We start from the raw sequence: 15283 nt of genomic DNA, 5'->3' as shown, positions 1-15283 counted from the left end.
GTGAGAGAGGGAGACACAGAATCTGAAGCAGGCTCCAGGCTCTGCACTGTCAGTGCACAGCCAGACATGGGGCTTGAACCCATGAATCATGAGATCATGACCTCAGCTGAAGTCGGACGCTTAACTGACTGAGTCACCCAGGTGCCCCATGTATGGCCGATCCTCATTATTCACAGGTTTTTATCTGTGAAGTTGCCTACTTACTAAAATTTATTTGTAACGCAGAATCAATACTTATCAGTAGTGTCTTTGTGGTCATTCCTGGACCTGAATAAAGTGGCTAAAAGTTAGAATTGCCATTCCGTTCCCAGCTAAGGTTGAACAAGATGTCACTGTGCCTTCTTATTTCAGCTGTCCTACAGAGGTGACCATAGCGTGAATATGGAAGGGAGCAGGGAAGTGTAGACCAAAAGCTCTGGCTCAGGGTCTAGTTGGATGGGGTTTGAATCCCAGTTTTGGCACCTGTTAGTGGGGCAGCCTCAGGCAAGTCTCTTAAAACTCCTAAACCTCATTTCCTCTTTTGTAAGATAAAGAAAACAGAATTTACCAAGATAGGTTGTTATTAGGATTTGAGATTATAAATATATTTACTCTGTGAACAATGACTATTCATGGATTAGGAGTTTGCAGTGACTTTATCGAACATACTGCAATGAATAGCGAGAATTGACTCTACACATACACAAGGTAACTTTTTTCCTGGTGTCTGCTGAGTTTCATTCTAAAGATACTGTTTCTTCCTTGTAATTAGTATTTTATGGAAAGGAATTTTTGAGGCTGTGTAAATATGCTGTTTCTGAACAAACCTTTACCACCTGTTTTAGCATTCATTGATGATTTTTGCCTAAATGATTACTATCATGTTGCCAAATGGTAGGGTTTTTTTTTTTTTTTTTTTGAAAGAGAGAAAGAGTGTGTGAGTGTGCCAGCCAGGAAAGGGCAGAGAGAGCAAGAGAGAACCTTGAGCAGGCTCAATGGCCAGCTCAGAGCCTGCTGTGGGCTTGATCTTGCAACTGAGATCATGACCTGAGCCGAAATCAAGAGCTGGATGACCAACCGACTGAGCCACCCAAGGCTTCTTGCCAAATGATAGTGTTTTAGTTCATTGTTCCTTATGTATTTTTTGGTTTACATCCTTCTGTAAGGAAGATTTCCCCCCTTTCCCCATTTATTATTTTTTTATATCAATGTGGACCCAAGAATTCTTACTTTATTATGATTATTGTGATTTATGATGCTGTCATACTTTATTTCTGGAATTGTCCCAGCTTTGGCCAGTGTGGGCCCCTTTAGGCTGGCTCCTGTGACTTTGGACAATTCCCCGTTATATTTTGAGCATTTCTTTACTTTCTGGTCAAGATATTCCAGATTTCTTTTCTACTTATCCTGCCCTGTCCTGTCCCTGGGTCCAAGCAGTTCACCAAAGAGCCCTAGTCCTTGTAATGGAGCATGATGTTTGGAAACCAAGGTCTGGACACTGAGTGTGTTCACCGTTACTGGGGTGTCATTGCTTCAGGCCCTCTCAGGGACAAAGCCAGGAAATATATTTATGTATACACACACAAACGTGCACACACCCATCTGTATTTATTTCTCTACAAATAAGTATGAATTACACATGTACAAATCTGTAAGTTCATAGTAGTATCTGCAGTCCAATTCAATATTACAGATTTCATATTAGCTTCCATCTTTGTTCTAATTTCTTTTCCAAACAGTGAAAAACCTGACTCCTGTTGTCCTTAATACATTAACCAATTGCTTGTTCTCTCTCGGTTTGTAACCATCTGATCCCATTGGTGTCCTCCTTGGTCCTGGCTGTCTTCTTGGCTCCAGTCCCCACTCTGGGATCTCCAGCCCACTCTGTCCTGATTGCATCCTGAAATCCAGCCTCCTCCACCTGAAGGGAAGGAAGGGAATCAATTTTTTTCACAGAAAAGAAAAGACACAAGAGAGGAGGGAAGGCAAGTGTAAGAGAAGAGCTATTTCCCCTGAGTACTTATCCAGGATTCTTTCCGCTAAGTCACAGCTTCATTCTTTGCTATGTTCTAGTGAAGTAGCATGAAAACATATTTAACAACCTACCTGATTGTTTACATCTCTGATTATACCCTTTTGTGAACTTTAAAACAATATTAGTTAACTTAGCATATTTACATAAAGCTTATATGCAAATCTTTGAAAGCTTTGTTCCTAACTTCAAAGGCAGTGCCAGTTTACCTAATGGAAAAGGCTTATTGTGAAGTTATAGATATTTATTATTAAATATATTTAATAGTAATATGTTATTGTTACATGTTTTCTATTAAATTCAAATCTTTTGAGAGTAAAACATTTTTTTATAAAATTTTTTTTGCTTATTTATTTATTTTGAGAGAGAGAGATAGCACGAGCAGGGGAGGGGCAGAGAGAGAGGGAGAGAGAGAATCCCAAGCGGGGCTTGAATTCAAACTGTGAGATCATGATCTGAGCCGAAATCAAGAGTTGGACACTTAACCAACTGAACCACCCAAGTGTCCCACCGTGAAACATTTTTAAGGATACTTTGGAAAGCTCTTGATGATTTCAGGATAGTTTTAATGTTTCACTTATAAATAAAGTGATCTTGTTCATTTTGGTCCAGGAAGTTTCATTGAGGTCCAGAGTGTACCTAGTAGTGATGAACTTCAAGCTGAGTCACATGAAGCTTCCAGACCTCCCTCTGAACAAGATGAAGAGGAACCAGTAGGAACTGAGAAGGAAGAAGCCACTGGTGACTCCGAGGGCCCCCTAAGACACAACTCTGGAAGTGAGGCCTTGGATATTGAGCCACGCGACGAAGCTGAAAAAGATGCAGACAGTTCACTTAATGAATGGCAAGATATTAATTTGGTAATAATATGACATTGAGTTTTAGCTTATTGCTAAGAAAGAGCCAAGTTAAACAGCTTTTGAGCTTTAAGGAGTTACTGGATGAACATTTATTAGCTATTTGCATGCTTTTTTTTTTTTTCTTTTCCTTAAATAACAAACTTATTTTTTCATAGTTCTGGTGATTGGGAAGTCTAAGATCAAGGTGCAGGCTATTGTTGTTTCCTGGTGAGAGCTCTTTTTCTGGCTTGTAGATGGCTGCCTTCTTGCCATGTCCTCACATGGTACGGGTGGAGTGGGGTGCGAGAGGGGGCTGGTAGAGGAGGGGAGGAAGAGGGTAGGGAGAGAGGGAAGGAGATACCTCTTTTTCTAAGGCTACAGTCCTATCAGATTAGGGCTCCACCTTTATGACCTCATTTAACCTTAATTATCTCCTGAAGATACTATCTCCAGATGCAGTCACATCTGGGGTTAGGGCTTTAACATGTGAAATTTGGGGGAACACAATTCAGTCCACAGCAAGAACCACATACAGTAGCACCTAAAAGCATAAAATACTGTGTGTGCAGCTTATAACATATGTGAAAGATAATGTTCAAAACTGCAAACACTAATGATAGAAATCAGGGAAGGCCTAAATACATGTAGTTTTGGATGGGAAGACTCAGTATCATTAAGATTTCAGTTCTCCCCAAACTGATCCATAGATTAATGGAATTCCAGTAAAACCCAACAGAAATTTTTGTTGGATATTAACAAGCTTATTCTAAAATTTATGCACAAAAGCAACGAAACTAGAGTACTCAAAACAATTTTGAAAAAGAAAAAAATTGGAGGACTTATACTACTTGATATCAGGATTTACTATAAAGCTACAGTAATCAGGACAGTATTATATTGGCTAAAGGGTAGATACATAGATCAGTAGAACAAAATAGAGTCCAGCAACAGAACCAAGCAACAATAATCAAGACAGTTTACTCTTGGCATAAAGGTAGACACATAGATCAACAGAACTTAATAGAAAGTACAGAAATAGATCTGTGCGTGTATGGACAACAGATTTTCAACAATGCTACAAAGGCAGTTGGATGGAGAAAGGATAGTCTTTTCAGTGGTGCTAGAAAAATAAAAGAGCTTTGGTGCCTTGAATGATATACCAAAATCAACTAAAACATCACAAATTTTGAGGCAATGTGAAGTTGAGTCTTCTGACTTTGTTTTTTCAAAGTTGCTTCACTGTAATAAATCCTATGCATTTCCACATAAATTTTAGAATTAGCTTCTCAGTTTTGATGAGATTGTGTTGAATACACAGATCGATTTGGGGAGAATTAGCATCTTAGCAACACTGTATCTTCTGATCAGTGAACAAGGATATATCTTGATTCACTTAGATCTTTTGCAGTTTTCTCAGCAGTGTTTTACAGTTTTCCTTGTATAACTCTTACATATCCTTTGTCAGATTCATCTCCAAGTATTTCATATTTTTGATGTTATAGAAATTGATTTTAGTTTTTACAGTTTGTAGCTTTTAGTGTATTCACAGTTATGTAATCATCACAGTTTTAGAACCTGTCCATCACCCCAAAAAGAAGCCTTGTACTGATTAGCAGTCATACCCCATGTCTTCCTCTCAGCCCCTGGGAACCACTCATCAGTGGTCCACTCATTGACTTTCTGTCTCTGTGGATTTGTCTTTTCTGGAAATTCCAGATAAATGGGAGCATACAACTTGTGCCTTTTGTTTCTGGCTCCATTCATTTAGCAGAATGTTTTCAAGGTCCATCCATGTTGTAGCATGTGTTAGTACTTCTTTTTTTTTTTTAATTAAAAAAATTTTTTTTTAAGTTTATTTATTTTGGGAGAGAGAGAGAACGTGCACATGCACGAGTGAGCTGGGAGTGGCAGAGACTGAGAGAGAGAGAGAGAGGGAGAGAGAGAGAGAGAATGAATCCCAAGCAGGCTCTGCATTGTCAGTGCAGAGCTGGATGCAGGGCTCTAACTCACAAACCGAGAGATCAGGACCTGAGCTGAAATCAAGAGTTGGACGTTTAACTGGCTGAGCCACCCAGGTGCCCCAGGACTTTATTTCTTTTTATTGCCAAATAGTATTCCACTGTATGGATACATACCACATTTTATCCGTTCATCATTTGGTGGACATTTGGGTTGTTTATACTTTTTGGCTATTATGAAAAATGTTGTTATAAACTTCCACGTACAGGTTTTTGTGAGGATGTATGTCTTCATTTCTCTTTGGTCCACACCTAGGGGATAGAATTGCTGGGTTACAGGGTAACTGTGTTTAATCTTTTGAGGACCCATCAGACTGTTTTCTAAAGTGGCTACACCATTCCCATCAGCAGTGCACAAGGGTTCCACAGTTATATCTGTCCTTTTGATTCTAGTCATCCTAGTGGATGGGAAGTGGTATCTTACCAAGGATTTTTTTAAATTCAATTTGTTTAAACTCAAAAACCCAAAACTCAACAGTTTACCCATTTCTCCCCCTCCCCAGCCTCCCCAGCAACCACCAATTTATTCTCTGTATCTACAACCTATTAAAATCTTTTTAATTAAAAAAATTTTTTTAGATTCCACCTGTAAGAAAGATCATGTGGTAATTGTCTTTCTCTAATTTATTTTACTAGCATAATGCCCTCAAGGTCCATCCATGTTGTCACAGAAGGCAAGGTTTCATTGTTTTTTTTATGGCTGAATAGTATTTTCATTGTATGCATGTATAACACAGTTTGCTTTCTTTCTTTTTTAAAAAGATTTTGCTTTTAAGTAATCTCTACACTCAACTTGGGGCTTGAACTCACAACCCTAAGATCAAGAATCCCATGCTCTATTGGCTGAGCCAGCCAGGCCCCCCTATACCACAGTTTCTTTACACTCAGTTTCTATTTGCATACATCTTGTTCTTGCTGATGGCTCCTGTTTTGTGTAGGTTGCTGTCTGGGATGGTCTCCACTTCTGTGTGATGTAGTGAGGGAACTCTAAAGAAATTACAGACTTACTCAGAAATCCAAGTGGAAAACTTCATAAGGAAGAGAGCTTATTTGGTAATTTACTCAGACTAAATGCAAGCTTTTTGTAAGACATGAGTTTAATTGGACTATTAATAATAATTATCTACAGATGGAATTATTTTATAGGAGGAACTGGAAACTCTGGAGAGCAACCTGTTAGAACAACAGAATTCACTGAAAGCACAAAAACAGCAGCAAGAACGGATTGCTGCTACCGTGACAGGGCAGATGTTCCTGGAAAGCCAGGTAGGTGTACCAGCTCAAGCCTCCTTTAATGGTACATAGCGCTGCTTGTACTTAATCAGATTCCCCAAGGGAATGCAGTAAGTGAAATGTTTACGCACTGCTCCCATTTCTGGTCACGGCCAGGTCCTGCATTCCACAGGGGTGATTGCGTGTCTGTAACTCCTCAGGAACTTCTTCGCCTGTTTGGGATTCCCTACATTGAGGCTCCCATGGAAGCAGAGGCTCAGTGCGCCATCCTGGATTTGACTGATCAAACTTCTGGAACAATCACTGATGATAGTGATATTTGGCTGTTTGGAGCACGGCATGTCTATAAAAACTTTTTTAATAAAAACAAGTTTGTAGAATATTACCAGTATGTGGACTTTCACAACCAACTTGGTAAGACTTCAGAGTATGATTACGTTGAATTTGTATTATGAATTTTTTCCTGTCCAAGGAACTAATTTGATGTATTAATGGAAATGGTTGGTCTGTACAAGTTTTCATGTAAGTGATCTTTTGCTTATATAGAGGAATAGGATTTTTAAATTAGAATTAAGAATTAAAACCCTAGTAATGTTTAGGAATGTTCTGCATTTTTAATTACCTGACCTGCTTAGACTTTGACTGGTTACCTGAGGTCTCCAGAGTAAACCAAAGGTGGTAGAGATGGGGAGGCAGGGGGGAGTCACTCCTGCTGGAGTCATGAGCTTCGTGGCCCTCTGTTGGCTTTTCTGGCAGTGATTCTTCCTTTTCCCATTTATTTAACAAATATATATCAATTCCTCTATGCCAGGTATTGTCCTTGGCAGTGGGGAAACAGCGGAGAATGAAAGTCTGGTAGGAGAAACAGATGATAAGTGTAAACCATAATTCGACATAAGTACCATATAGAAAAATAAAGCTGTAAAAGAGGAGAGGGTGACTTATAGGCACAGGAAGTGTGTGTGCTGTCATATACAGAGTTGTGCTAAGGAAAGACTACTAATAGGTAGCTTTTGGGCTAGGACCTAAAAAAAAGAGGTAGTGAGTGTTGTACATACCTTAGGGATGAGCGTGTCTGACAAAGGCCCTAGAGAGTGCAAAGGCCCTGAGGCAGAGGCTTGCTTGGTGTGTTCTAGTAAAAATGTTAAAAATATAAAATTATTTTTACTTTTATAGGATTAGACCGGAATAAATTAATAAATTTGGCCTATTTGCTTGGAAGTGATTATACAGAAGGAATACCAACTGTAGGTTGTGTTACAGCCATGGAAATTCTCAATGAATTCCCTGGACATGGCCTGGAACCTCTCCTAAAATTCTCGTAAGTTCTTTGTTAATTTCTTTAATTCAGATGTTTATGTAAATACCCAGTGTAACAAACAGAACTATTATTTATGTCATGAACTGTTACAAATCACTGTTCATTGGGAAAACAGAAGGAGGAATAGATTGGGTTACTAAACTTGTTTTCCCTTTTCTATAGTTCAATGAAATCAGAGACAATGTTTTTAGAGACACCAGACTTATCCTGGTTCAGGGGTACATAGCCAGGCCTATGGGATTTCATAGGCAAGTAGAAATTTCTGTTTCATTCATTCAGATATTTATTTAGTAGGGACTGTGTGTCAGACAGCCTGCGAGACTGGGGTAGGAGTGATAACTAAGTCTCCACTGCGCTCTCACGGAGCCCCATGCTCTTGGGGAAGAAGAGAAACAAACATGTACCTGTACTTGTGTGTGTCAGGTGTTCTGAACAGTCAGGCAGAGAAGGCATGGAAATAGGATGCTGAGAACTTTGTATTGGGCCCTGCTGTCCTTCTTGCTGAGTGTACTCAGGTGCGTCCCCTGGTGGGGCTGCCTTCCAGCCAGAGCCCAGGTTGTGTTGTCCTTCGGGTACTGAGATGGTAGTTAGGACGATGTCTGTGAAAGTCCTTCTTTCTTTCAGGTTAGTCATTGATCGCATTTAAAAAAAAATGGAATGTAAGTCATATACCATAAATTTCACAGTTCAGTGGCTTGTAGTTTATTTGTGAGGCTGTGATGGCATTTTCTAACCACCACCTTGTCATGAGATACTGTTTGGTAGTAGTTGACTTAATGATTCTTTAGGGTTCTTTCCAGATGTGCCTCCTGTGTCTGAAAAATGCTCAGATGTTCTTCTCTAAAGGATCAGTGATTAAAATTAAAACTTAAATACAGAAATGGTTTTAATATTTGCTGTACTCCAGCTGTAGCATACATAATCAATGTATGTATTTTATGCTTTCTTTATTTCTGTCTTCATAATTTGCATATTATTGAGGAAATAATATACTGGAAGTCACTTACTAGGTAGCTTGTAGGTCATGGTATATCAGTAACTTGAAAAACTGCAAATAACTTTATTATACAAATAATAGAAAGATTATGACATGAATTAAAGCAATGGTTACAGTTAATATCTTGATTTATATAATTTTAGACTTTTCTATGCACAGTATACTCTATTCATTGTATATATACAAACATACATACATGTGTACTCATGTAAGTGTGTATTATTTCTTTTTATAAGAATGGGATGATTTCATCTACTTTTTACAATGTATAGGTTATTATCAGGGTCTTTTTTAAATTTTTAGTTTTTAGTTTTTTTAATAAACATTTTTTCGGAGAGAGAGAGAGCACGAGCAGGGGAGAGGGGCAGAGGGAGAGAGAGAATCTTAAGCAGGCTCCATGCCCAGTGCAGAACCTGATGCGGGTCTCAATTTCACGACCGTGAGATCATTACCTGAGCGGAAATCAAGACTTGGACGTTTAACTGATTGAGCCACATGGGTGCCCCAAGTATCAGTTTTTAATGACTCTGTGGTAGTCTTGATGTATCATGATTAATTAATTTAATCAGAAGCTGGTTGTTATTTTTATTTTTTTTAAGTCTAAACAAACATGATTTGAGTGTCTTTATAGACATATATTTGGGTTCTTACCTAATTATTTTAGGATAAGTAAAAATGGTATTTGGGTTTTCAATTTGATATCCCAATTTTTTTTTGTTGGTGAAAATTTGAATTTGTGATACAGTGAATGCCTATTTATGCCAGTTTTTCTCTCTCAGTAAATTTTGCTTGTTTGTTGTCAGTTGAATGGTGTACATTTTCAGAGTCCACTTTAGCCGTTTCTGGTTTGCTTGTCTAGCTGGTCAATGGCAGAGAGGAGCAGCCTTCGCTGTGCCTGGCTGGGCAGCGTTAAGGTCTATGTGGAGTTAAAGAGCAGGAAGAGAAGCTGAAGAGCAGTAAAATTGAGGACGTTGCCTTGCTTTCATTTCTGCGTTCCCTTTCTCCCAAGGGGGCCCTGGCCAGTCACCCTCCACCCCTGTAAGGTGGAGCTGCTCTGGGCTCGCCCACCGAGTTCAGCCCAGCTGTGCGTGGTTTGGCCAACCACGAAAGAGGGGCTCTAATTTTGAATTGGCTACCAACATTTAAACTGGGGGATATTTCACAGAACATTTTGGATGCTTGGGGGAAAATGAGGTCTGAAAACACTGGGCTCAAAGAGCCCCGAAAGAGCAGGGCCAGAGAACAGCAGTCCACCCCGCTGACCTGGCCCGGGCCCAGACCCTTCAGTCTTAACACAGTCGCTTCCGCCTGCTGGGCTGATTGGCCGACTCTCTTGCATCTTTATGTGAGTGCCTGGCCCTCTTGCTTTCAGAGGGGTGATTGTTTCTTGTGAGGAGTGCTCAGCGTGTTGTGCTGCTCCTCCTAGCAGACAATCCGAATTACTTATCTCAAAGGTGAAAATTCAAAAGAGTGGGGAAGAATTACAGGTATTCCCTTAGTGCACTCTTGGAAACGGTATTCTTTTTTCCTTTTCCATTTGGCCCTGCAGCGAAGACTGCAGTTAGTCTTTTGTAACACTAGATGGCGCTCCAGCATCGGTGAGGTGGGGCTGGCTGAGAGCAAACCTGAGTTTCTGATACTAGTAAGCATGTTAAGCAGTGGAACATGAGATAGAGGTTTTGTTTTTTTTAAGTTCCATTGAATGTATAGATTGGTGAGGGTTATCTTTATGTTTTTATTTTAACTTTATGCCATTCGTGTTTCCTAATTGTATAAATTTTTCTGGTTATCTCTTGCTATATTATAAAATACGTTGAACCTCAGCGGCTTCAGACAGCAGCAGCCATTGATTTTTCCCATGAATCTGCAGTTTAGTGAGGCTGTGTGGACGTGTCTTGTTGGGTTCCATGTGTGTCGGGGGCCGCTCCGCTGGGCTAGAGGATCCACTGGAGTTGGAGCCACAGATCTGGCCGGTGGTGCTGACTGTCAGCCGGGAGCCCAGCCAGAATGGTGGACCCTGTCCGTCTGGACCTCCTCACTAGCGGGCGCTTCCTCACAGCATGTCGGCTGCTTCCGAGGCAGATATTCTCAGGGCCTGGATATGGAAACTGCAGCCCCTGAAGACCTGGCCCAGCATCACTTCCTTGGTCACAGAGCCCACCCGGCTCGAGGGAAGGGATACCGAGCCACTTCTGGATGGCAGGAGAGTCATGGAACGTGTGGCCGTCTTGAACTTGCCATGGTAATTTATGGTCACGATGGAAAAACTGAGGAAGGAATAAAACATGAAGAAGAAAATGAACAGCTCTGTCCTTGCTTAGAACATTGCCTCGCCCACAGTAAAATAATAGTTGTTACTGTTTTTCTTATTTTAAATTGGCTTGCTTATGTTTTCTCTTTCTCACATATATGCATTTTCTCCAAAATTGATGTTATACTTTATATAGAGTCATGTTCTGCATTTTTAAAAATTTAACATGTTCTTGGCATTTTTACATATTCTTAAATATTCTTGGGTCTGTTACTATAGTTGGTTTGAGGTAAATGATACAGTTGACTTCATTTTACTGCAAGAAAGAGACCCAGAGAAGCTGTGGGCTCTGGAGGGAGATCCTCAGGTTCTGACCCTCCCAGTCCCAGCTGTGAAATCTTGAGCAGGTAGTGACTTCTGCTGGCGTTCAGCTCTTCATCTGTGATGTGAGGACAGTGGTCGGACTGTGGTCATGTGATATACGGCGTGTAGAAGAGCTAACACGGTGCCAGGCACGGTAGGCTTTCAGTCAGTGTTTGCCATCGTTACATGTTGTGGTGAAGAACATTAAAAATGATGAAGTTGTTCTCTGTGGGTCATAGGATTTGTTCTGGAGTCGGGACTTGACGTTGCGTCTTCTATCTAAGTATAGGCCTGTATCTGCAGCGTTTCCACTATAATGTCGTGGTCTGTCTCCTTTGCCTTCCAGAGAGTGGTGGCATGAAGCTCAAAAAAGTAAGAAGATAAGACCTGACCCTTATGACACCAAAGTGAAAAAAAAATTACGCAAGCTGCAACTCACACCTGGCTTTCCCAACCCAGCTGTGGCAGACGCTTACCTCAAACCTGTGGTGGATGACTCCAGGGGGTCATTTCTGTGGGGGAAGCCAGATCTCGACAAAATTAGAGAATATCCTTTTACTTCTTAAAACGTAAAGGAACGCTGAGCCAAGTATGTGTTTCCGTTTGCAACTGAGGGAACATGCACTAGGATCCGCTTTTTCTTAACATTCTGTCTATCTAAGATGCTCCTTTTTCTCTCTCCTTAGGATTTTTCCTTTTCCTTTTTTTTTTTTTTTTTGTGGTAAAATACACTGAACAGAATTTATCATCTTAACATTTTAAGTGTACCCATCAGTGCCGTTAAATACATTCACATTGTTGTGCACCAATCCCCACCATCTACCCCCATATTGTTTTCATCCGGAAAGAACCGAAACCCTGTCCCCATTACACAGTAACTCCCCTTCTGCCTCCACTCAGCTCTTGGTGACCACAGTCGGCTGTCTCTGTGATTTTGACTAAGGACCTCCTTGACTAAGGAATCCTACAGTATTGGTCTTTTTGTGTCTGACTTATGTCACTTAGCGTAATGTCTTCAAAGTTCATCCATGTTGTAGCACGTGTCAGAGTTTCCTTCCTTTTAAGGCTGAATAACACTCTGTTGTGTGGATGCCCCACATTTTGCTTATCTGTCCATCTATACGTGGCTACTTGCGTTGCTTCCGTGTTTTAGCTATCATGAATAATCTCTTTAGCGTTAAACAAGGTCTTTTCTGAAATAAGTAGTGATAAGCATTCATAGATACTACCACAAACTAAGTATTAATTCATTCTGAAAGAATAGAAAAGATTAGTATTTTTGTTTTTTATTATTATTTATATGTTCCTTTCTGCATATTTAAATAATGATTTGGATAGGTGTTTAAACGTTTAACAGTATTAGTCTAACTACAGTATTTTTCTCTCAAAGACATATGTATGATATCTGAAACTTGTTTTTAATCTAGGTTAACTGTTTTCCATAGTAACAAGTCTTTGATGTCCTAAAATGAGAAGTGGATATGTCTTATCTTAGAGGACACTGAAGTCATTGTCATTCTTTTCTCTACCACTTTATTCCTTATAAATATGAAAATCTCTAAGATCTGGGGAATGGAATTAGGGTGAGTTCTTTGGACCTTTTTATTTATCACTTGTTTAAATATATTTAAAAAACACGTAGAAGCCTTAACTGCCTGCATATTTTGTCAGCGTTATTTTGGCTGGAACAGGACAAAGACAGATGAGTCTCTGTTTCCAGTATTAAAGCAACTGAACGCCCAGCAGGTAATCATGGCAGCTCTTTTCCTAAATTCAGGGTGAGGAGTGAACTTAGGCAGGCTGTGAGTGGCAGCTGTTAAAGATGAGTTACTCTTTTATCTTAGGGCATATGACATCCATTTTAAAATTATTATGCTTTAGATAGGAGAACAGAGGAAAACAGAAAAAGAAAACTGCACTTTGTCTTAATTTTTGAATTTCACTCTTAGGGCTGGACTTTGGTGTCTTTGCATTATTCATTCTGACTTTGAAAAAAACAGTCTAATAATGGATCACACACTGAGGTGTTTATGGTTGAATATTTTACTTTTTCAGAGCTATTTTCATTTTTAAAAAGTCGGGGAAGTGTCCAGTCCAAAGCAATCCTGATCATTAAATTCTCCTCAAGTACTAATGCTCCTTAATTCTATATGTGAATCGTCATCATTATGGCATGTTGGCAGGAGAGATTTTTGAGGAGAAACGAGGCCTTTGTATGTCCCTCAGTTCTCCCTAGTTGGCAAATAATTGTGTCTTGCTCATCTGTGAGTATGTTCCTACCCATACAGAAAACTGTTCCTACCCCAGGAACAACCTCCAAAATATTTCTACTGAATGGTTTACCTGTACGTATGGGACCATATCCTGTAAGATACTTATATTTAAATCTATTGTCATCAAGCTCGGTTAGTTTTGAAAAAACAAAAAAAAAAAAACACAACACAAAACTGACATGCTTTTCCAGAAAGAGTCTCCTGTTGCTTATTTGAGGGCTCTCTCTAATACAGACGTTGTATGCCAACAGACTCGGAAAGCTTCTTGGCTTAGTGACTGATTACTCCTTAATTTCAGATATATTTTATTATAATATGTTTTTTCCCTTACCTTGTAGAAGTTAGTATAAATTTATTTCCCCTAAATTAGAGAGTGAAAAAAATGCATTAAAATTATCCATTATTTACTTTCTCTGACACAGATGTTAACATTTAGGTCTATTTTCTTTTATTCCCACCCCACACCCCCATTCCCACATAGATTTATTGTCACACATAAGTGCAGTCTGATAGATCTGACTCCCCCCATACTTAATAACAGAGGACTATTTTCTGTATTGCATAGGTTTCATAATTTCAAGTGACCAGATTGCATTTCATCGAAGAGATTTCACTTACTGGTTGAGTTTACTTAGCAGGCCCTCCATTTTCAGGTTTTCCTAAATAATGGTGTGATGAACATTAGGCATATAACTTTTCCCGAATGCAACTGTCCTCCTAGAAGAGGGGTTGCTAACCAGAACACATGCCTGTTTCCTACGACTCCCAATATGCTGTGAGGTTGTCTCCTCAGTGTATCGCATGAGGATGATGAGTTCAAAAGAAAGGAAGAGTGAAATTTGGAAACAGACCCGTGACACTGTGTTGCTCCTGGAGGAGGTGGTCTTTTTGGCTACTGAGAAATATTTCAGTCTCATTACGTGCCTTGGAAGAGGGTTCTTATTTGAGCTGTGTACGGGGGACTTGGGGGTGACAGAGGTGGTACAAGTACTGCTTTAAGTATGATCTAGAAAAATAAAACCTATCTCCAGCAAATCACGTAGGAGAGATTTGGCTTTTGAGAGAGAATGAATTCATATTCTCTGAAACAGCCCTCCGAAGCTGGTGATCAAGGTGGAACTCTTTGATTTGCTTTAGAAAGTTTACCTCCTTGGCTGATTTTTAATTTCATTTCATTTTTTTAGACACAGCTCCGAATTGATTCTTTCTTTAGATTAGCTCAACAGGAGAGACGAGATGCTAAGGGTATTAGGAGCCAGAGACTTAACAGAGCTGTGACATGTATGCTGAGAAAAGAAAGAGAAGAAGAGGCCAGTGAAATAGAAGCGGTGTCTGTTGCCATGGAGAAAGACTGTGAGTTCCCGGATACGGCACAAGGAAAAACCCAGAAGAGAAGCATGGCAAATAAACGGAAAGAGTCATCAAACCTGAAAAGAAAGAGGCTTTCAGATCCTAAGCAAGTGAATAAATGTGGTGGGTTTCTGGGGGGCACCTGCCTCTCGCCGTCATCCGGGGCGTCTTCTGGGGAGGATGCTGAGTGTGTATCTTCGGTGAACCTGCAAAGGGGGAAAGCAGCCGAGGAGCCCCCCATCAGCCGTCCGGCTTTGCTAAGAGCAGGGCGCCCTGCTCCTGTCCGCGACGAAGACTCGACCAGCAGCAGCTCTAGTGATGATGACCGAGCAGGGACAGCACCAGTGCTGGTGACTGCCAGATCTGTGTTTGGGAAGAAAAAGGGCAAACTGAGAGGTACCAGAGGGAGAAAGAGGAAAAGCTAATTTAAACGAGTGTGTTCTCTGTCATCGGGTACAACTTAACATCTCGTAATGAATTTGTTGTGATGAAATAGTACAATTAAAAGTATGTGCACAATTTTTTTATTGTGTGGTTTGTAAAACTACGGATGCAGAGCTTGACAGTTACTTGTTTTCTGATATGTTTTTCTAGTGTTTTCCACGTCATTGAGTGTTTCCTTGTATT

At 40.1% G+C, this 15283-nt stretch overlaps 1 protein-coding gene across 2 annotated transcripts in view; it reads left to right on the top strand.

The window, feature by feature from the left end:
• The window catches only part of BIVM (basic, immunoglobulin-like variable motif containing), an 80365-nt gene extending 65188 nt beyond the window's left edge, over nt 1-15177 (top strand). For both annotated transcript variants that reach the window (XM_058743210.1, XM_058743187.1), the window contains 7 exons: nt 2624-2871; nt 6015-6134; nt 6302-6515; nt 7278-7422; nt 11380-11582; nt 12697-12779; nt 14491-15177. In XM_058743210.1, the coding sequence (XP_058599193.1) occupies nt 2624-2871; nt 6015-6134; nt 6302-6515; nt 7278-7422; nt 11380-11582; nt 12697-12779; nt 14491-15081 (1604 nt within the window). In that variant the 3' untranslated portion in view covers nt 15082-15177. The remainder of the gene's footprint in view (nt 1-2623; nt 2872-6014; nt 6135-6301; nt 6516-7277; nt 7423-11379; nt 11583-12696; nt 12780-14490) is intronic.
• The last annotated feature ends 106 nt before the right edge of the window (nt 15178-15283 follow it).

Source organism: Neofelis nebulosa, chromosome 1 (genome assembly GCF_028018385.1).
Source record: "Neofelis nebulosa isolate mNeoNeb1 chromosome 1, mNeoNeb1.pri, whole genome shotgun sequence".
Taxonomy (NCBI): Eukaryota; Metazoa; Chordata; class Mammalia; order Carnivora; family Felidae; genus Neofelis; species Neofelis nebulosa.
Note: the sequence above shows the minus strand (reverse complement) of the source record. Positions and strands in the feature narration are given on the sequence as shown.